A 6,521-nucleotide genomic window follows, 5' to 3' on the forward strand; every position below is an offset into this window, starting at 1 on the left:
ACCACTGGGCCCCTGGCCACTGTCCCCTAGCCCACATGCCAGGCTGAGGCTTGCCAGGGCCAGACATGGTGTCTTCAGAGCCTGGCACTGGGGCAGGAGCAGGTACCTGGATGTCTTCTGCTGTCAGGTGGGTTTTCATCTCCAACTTCCTCTTTGGCGGAGGGATGGGCTTGTGAGAGGGGGGCAGGTCAGTTCTGCAGGAAGAGAAACAGGCACTGGTTAGACCAGGGAGGCAGGGCCCTGCCGTGCACCCCCCAGTGTGGCTCATGCCCTGTGCTCAGATGGACCACACCAGGCCACACAGGTGCCCGAGTCCTGCCCAGACACCCCTGGGCTCCAGCAGGTGCAGAGACTGGGCTTCCTTCTCCTCTCTGCAGGCCAGCCTGCCTCTGGAAAGCCACAATCCTGACTCGACTTCAGACCAGGAACCCCTGTCTTCTCCTCTCTGCGGGCCAGCCTGCCTCTGGAAAGCCACGATCCTGACTCGACTTCAGACCAGGAACCCCTGGAGCAAGGACCTGGCATAGACCCTCTTATTTCCACTGGTGTAAATCTGGAGTGGGCCCCTTAGCTTCATTCACTCCCTTTGGTCTACTTCTCCAGCCCCTTCCCAGCACCTTGCCTGGTACCTCTGTGTCCCAGCTGGCCTGATGCTGTTGTGACACTGCCGGACGGATCAGTCCAGCTTTCCACTGAGCTGCCCATGCCACCAACTGGATTCACATGGATAATCACCTCCCTCCCCACCCTCTCATTTGCATTGCTAATGGCTGTGAACCCTCCTGCAACCAGGAGTGTTTTTCTCCGCACAGCATTTCTAATCCCCGGCAAATCCCTGTGTCAGACAGGGACCCTGAGGCTGGTGCTGGGAGCTCCAGCTCCTGGTACCACCCAGGATGGGCCCCGAATACCCTCAGCCAAGTGCTGTTCTCATTACTGTGGGACGCCGGGGCCCAGCTGGCAGTGAGAGCTGCCAATCATCAGGTCAATGGGTGTCGAGTTGGGTGGCCTGTCTCTGACGATGGCCATTGCTGGAGGCTCCTGATGACAGCTCCAAGCCTTCCTACCCTGCATGGTGCACCATGAGGGCCAGTTTATTCCTGACCCCAAACAGGAAATCCGCTTTAGCCCTGGAGCATGAGGACTGGCAGCCTTTGTAATCTCCATCCTAATGACTGCCGCGGCAAACTGGGCTCATCTGCATATACGTGTCTAATCCTGTTAAGAACTCATTAAACTGTGCAACTCTAACGAGTTGGCTCCCCTGCCCTCCCCTCTCCCAGTCTGTGAGCTCCTGGGCAAGCTCCCACTGATCCTCACTTGTAGGGGAGCAGCTGCCTTGGCAATCCAGTGGATCTCAAGTGGAGAGCAGGACAAGAGAGTGGGAAGGGTGCCGCGAGGGCCGGGACTCCAACAGACCATACCTAGTCCCACTGTAGATGACTCTGCAGGATGCCACGAGGGCACCTCCTTCCCGTGCAGGGACGGGGGCAGCTTATTGCATGGGCAAAGCTGGGGAAAATGCAGCTGCCTTTAAGGGCTTCTTATAATGCAAGCCGTGGGGTCTCCATATCCCAGTATGGGGCAAAAAAGCTCCTGAGAGCAGGACTGCACAATGGGCTGACCTGGCTCCAGGGCTGGAGGAAGCTGGGCCCGTGCAGGAGATGCTCCCAGGAATCTCCTGGGGGAACAGGTAAGGGTCTGCCCAGCCCAGGCAGGGGAGGGAGCCTGCGTGGTGGGGCCAAGAGGAGCTAAGATGTATGGGTTGGAGGAGACCAGCCAGCAGGACAAAGGGCTGAGCATGAGCAGCACGCAAGGGAAGAGAAGCATTTGCCCACGGGCAGCCGACTTGACCCCAGCCAGGGGCACTGTGCACCCCAGCACCTGGCCAGGCCTGAGAGGGAGCAGCACCATGGATAGCACCTGCCCTACTCCCCTGGGAGGAGGCGGCCAAGCAGGGGCTGCAGATCCTGGTGCTTTTGCCTCTTCAGCTGGGAGGAGGTGGCAGGAACAGCCCAGCCCTTGTGTGTCCCCAAATACCTGCAGACTAGCCCACAGGGCAGCCCCGGGAGGCACCAGGGCAGTGGGTGCAGCTGGGAAGCCTGCCCCCACTGCTAGCTTGCAGAGCCCCTTGTGAGCCCTCGTGCTGTCTCCAGTGCTGGGCCATCCCAGTCATCACTCATGGCCTGGGGTCATGGCAGGATCAGCCACCAATGCCATGCACAAGGGCAGTATCTTGCATCTGGGCCAGGGGTTGGGTGGGGGTTGAATGCACGCATGTCATTCCAGGAGCCAAACTTGGATCCATGTGCATCCACCCATGACCCAAGTACGGGCTTACTTATTCCCTTCCATTCACAGCTGGGATAAAACAGCCCCAGACACCAGCCGGAGTGATGGGGTCTGCCCTGTACTGAGGGTTGAATGCATGCGTGTGCATGGTAGCGCAGACATGCATGTGCACAAGTGTGTATTTTGTGCTCGTGGCATTAGGGCCAGCACTGCCAGCCTAGCAGGACTCCCTCTCTTCTCTTCACAGCCCTGGCCTTCAGCCTACCTTGCCTTCGGATGCTGGCTGGGGTCCTAATGCTTTTAGGTGAAATGCATCCATCCCGCTCCCTGCAGAGCAGCAGCTCAGGAGAAGGCCCGAGGCTGCTGTGGGCTGGGATTCAGGGACTCCAGACATGGGGGCTGTGGGTTTGGGGTCTCCAGCCCCAAATAGGAGCCAGGGGCCAGACTACAGGGGAGCAGAGCTGGAGGCGGCAGGGTGCCAGGAGTGGGGCCAGCACGAGCCAAGGGGCTACTCACAGGTCGTTGTCGGTCTCTGAGCGGCTCTTCTGTTGCCGCCTGTAGACGATGAACACCGTGACGGCCACACCGATGAGGAGCCCCGCAGCGACCACCCCCCCCACGATCCCGATAAGGCCCCCCGGGGCTCCCTGTGGCAGCGGCTTATCTGCAAGGGACACAGGGCAGAGAGGAGTGTTACAGCCAGGAGGGTCCTCAGACCTCCCTGACCCCTACAACCCTCCCCACAGAGCCCCATGCTCCCTGCTGTTGCCCTCTGTGCCCAGGACCATGTGGGGCCCTGATCCTGGGGGGCAGAGTCAGAGCCCTCACCAAGTGCATGTGCTGGGCAGGGCCCTCCCAAGAGCAGGGGTACTCTGGCTAACATAGGGCACGCACCCCCAGCCCCATGGCTGGAGATCCAGATGAGTCCGAGCTGGCCCCCGCGTGACTAGCGCGATCCTCTTTCAAAGCCAGCCGATCCCCGGGGCTCGATGGGAAAGCTCTTTGAAACGTACGATAAAAGGATTTAATTTGCTCTACCTTCCAACCTAATTAAACTTGAAAACTAGCTAATTGGTACTTTGTACTTACAGCGAGGCAGTGATGAAAGAGGGAGATAATTGGAACGGAGGCAGCGAGGAGCCGGGGGCAGGGGAAGGGGCCTGCTGGGCCCCGTCACTTGGGGCACGGGTGGGCTCACCTTGCAGCGTGTCCCTACCCTGGCATGTCCCCCCGTTGTGACTTTCCAGGTGTCCCCAGACCCTCATGTGGCTGAGACATGGGCCGGTCATGCCAGCTCTGCTGGGGCCATCACCCTCTAGCCCTGCTTCTTGGAGAGGTGTTGACCGCCCTGCACAGACTAGAGGGCTGGATCCAGCACATGAAACACAGCCCTGGCAACACCAGGCACTGGTGCATGGTGCTTTGTCGTCATAATCACACAGCCGTCCTGTGATGCCGCTGGGAAAGAAACCCAGGAGTCCAGACTGCCCATCCCTTCTCCAACCATGACCACGCTCTGCCTTTCAATGCTGGAAACTCTCCCCCGGAGCCCCGGTTCCCACAGCTCTGCCCACTGGACCACCTGGCCTCCCAGGCCCCAGACCACTGTGCACTACAGCAGACTAGATCCCAGGAGTCCTGGCTGACAGTCCCCTGTCCCAACTTCTAGACACTGGGGAGAGGAAGCATCATATCAACCAGCCCTGTTATGGGATCTCCATTAGTTCCCAATCCCCCCACGCCAGGGCCCAGCCCTTCCCTGACCTGATGGAGACAGCGATACATGGCGCTGTCTCTTGCAAATACAAGACTATCAGGATCAGGCTGTATGCGAGTTAGCAGATGGATAGTAGTGATGGTGTCAGTGGTGAGCGGGGTTTTGTATAAACAACAAAGCCGAATCAGGGGAGGAAAGTCTTCGCCCGACCTCCATCTCTCTCCTTCTCGTCAGGCTCAGGCCACACTTTGCAGCTCTCACAATAACAGCCAGGAGAACAATATCGCTCCTTTCTACAAAGCCATCCAGGCCCAAGACCTCTGCCGTCCACCTGAGCCTCTGGATCCCGCTTGTCTGGCACTAAGAAAGGGTCTTGTCTTTTCTGGAGGGCAAATGGACTCACGATCTCCCAGGGTTCGGGTGCTGGAGTTGCTCCCCGCTGCGGCTGGGAGGGAGCAGCCTCTGGGGTGGAGCGGACCAGCCGCTTCGCAGTGCAAGGCGATGCTGTGTCCCATGCATTCACAGGGGTGAGGTGGGCAGGTGGAGACACTGCCTGCCTTGGACTCTCTCAGGGTTGCTGTGGGGATCCTGGATGACCACATGGGGCCGGCAAGTCTTGTCTGGAAGAGTCCCTCCAGCACAGACCCCGAGCTGGGCATCTGGGGCTGTGCCCCCTCTCAATACAACGCCAACATGTCCTGAGCTCCCCTCCAAGCGCACAGCCAGCTGCGTGGCCCCAAGGTCTGACCACTGGGGCCCTTCACCTCCCAGGGCCAGAAGAAAAGTGCCCAGCCCAGGTCAGCGCAAACCCCGAGGACTCTCATCCGGAATACACGGCAGGGCGCTCCTGCATCCCGGTTGCAGACTGCTGCTGACACCGAGGAGCAAAGATGCCCTTGGTGCAGCCCCTGCCCCAGCACCCCCCAGCATGCAACAGATGTGCTCATTGCAGTCATGCAAAGAGGCTCCCTGCACCAGGCCGCAGCATCCCAGAAGCCACGAGCAGGCTCCGGCTCGTGCCACTCTCCCGTCTCCTGAATGCTAACCTGCTTTCATCCTGCCCGACAAAGCCCCCCAGAGCCCCCGTCAGTCGGCGGCACACACCCAGCCTTCCCCAGGCCCTTAATTAACAGCTCCGCGTGTCATCGGATGCTGCAGTCATCAGAATGCTGGCCCCGTTGCTCGCGTCTCTCTCTCCCTTCTCTCCGCACGCCGTGTTATCCTGTAAATCATATTTCTGCCTTGAGACAGCTCACTTCCTTCCATGCTCAAGCAGGCAGTTGAAGTGATGCGCTGTGATCCCTGAGACACCATTCAAGATGGTGGCAGGGACAGTGGTGGTAAAGCATCTTCCCACCTCTTTGGAGGGGACGTTCCCCTGATGGACGGGCCCCTGGCGCCATGGTCCGTGTCATGGAGCCAGCGCATAACATCAGCTTGCCACGACGGCTGTGGATCAGGGCCTGTGTGTGCGTGGGGGGTTGTGGGAAGGGAATGGAGAAAGGCGAAGGGCCCTGGCAGAGATGGTCTGGGCTTGCCTATGCTGGGACTTCCCCCTTGCTGGGGTGGGAGATGGAGTCATTGGGGTGACTGGGCTAAATGGACTCAGCATCATTGTGCAGCCCTGCTCACGGCAGCCCAAAGCCCATCTCCAGGGAAGCAAGCGGCAGCAGGAGAGGTCAGTGCCACCACTGGAGGTGGTGGAGAACCTGGCAAGGGCAAGGGGCCACGGGGTCTGGCTACAGAGGGACCAAAGGGGTTGCAGGAGCGGACGGAGAGGCTGGCCCACACTCTTTGACCCAGCAGCCTTTTGCCTCTCTGCTCTCCCCGGCCCCTTTGACTTTTGTGCCATGAAGTTCCCAAGAAGCAACCACAGCAGTGAAATGTGGCCCCAGGCCTTCCCTTGTCCAGAGACCACTGGCTCGGCTGAGTGCAACGCTTTGCCCGTGTGTCTGAATCCAGGCTCCCTGAGCCAACGTGGGGCCCAGCAGCAAGGCAAGGCCCTCCTTCCCCTCCTGGGGGCCCAGCACACCCCAGTGCCTTGCCCCCCCAAAGCAGCCCTGGACACGGGGTATGGCAGGGCAGGAAACAGCCAGGCCTAGGGCAACAGGAGTCATGGGGCGTTACCAGAGTGCAAGGCAGCTGTGCCGGAGCGGTCTGGGTGCCCAGCAGGGCTGGTAGGCACTGCACGCAGCAGGGGTAGAGAGCACTGCCAGGGGCTGCAGATCAATCAGCAATGCGGTGGGCCACCAGGACTGGATTTGCAGATGGGGACTGGAGCAAAGAGGCCAGGGCAGCATGAGGCATGGGGCTGGGAGGCCAGAGGAGGCTCTGCAGATTACGCATGCAAAGCCCCACGCTCCCAGTCATGCTACAGCCAATGAAGAACTCCCCCCCAAAGTTTGCAGGAAGCATTTGGCAGCGAGGCAGGTAGCATGGAGCCCAAGGGGACCAAACAAACAGCTCAGCCTTATCAGAGTGGCTGAGGGCCTTGGGGAGCTCTTCGTTCCTG

At 60.0% G+C, this 6,521-nt stretch overlaps 1 protein-coding gene across 1 annotated transcript in view; it reads right to left on the minus strand.

Annotated features, from left to right (window-relative positions):
- The window catches only part of LOC102371118 (nectin-2-like), a 22,902-nt gene extending 17,490 nt beyond the window's left edge, over positions 1-5,412 (minus strand). The window contains exons 1-3 of the mRNA XM_025200041.1: positions 5,367-5,412; positions 2,809-2,956; positions 107-194 (exon numbers count right to left, since the gene is read on the minus strand). Coding sequence (XP_025055826.1) covers positions 107-194; positions 2,809-2,956; positions 5,367-5,412 — 282 coding nt within the window. The remainder of the gene's footprint in view (positions 1-106; positions 195-2,808; positions 2,957-5,366) is intronic.
- Between the last annotated feature and the right edge of the window lie 1,109 nt (positions 5,413-6,521).

The sequence above is a fragment of the Alligator sinensis genome, unplaced genomic scaffold (genome assembly GCF_000455745.1).
Source record: "Alligator sinensis unplaced genomic scaffold, ASM45574v1 scaffold278_1, whole genome shotgun sequence".
In the NCBI taxonomy this organism is placed as follows: domain Eukaryota; kingdom Metazoa; phylum Chordata; order Crocodylia; family Alligatoridae; genus Alligator; species Alligator sinensis.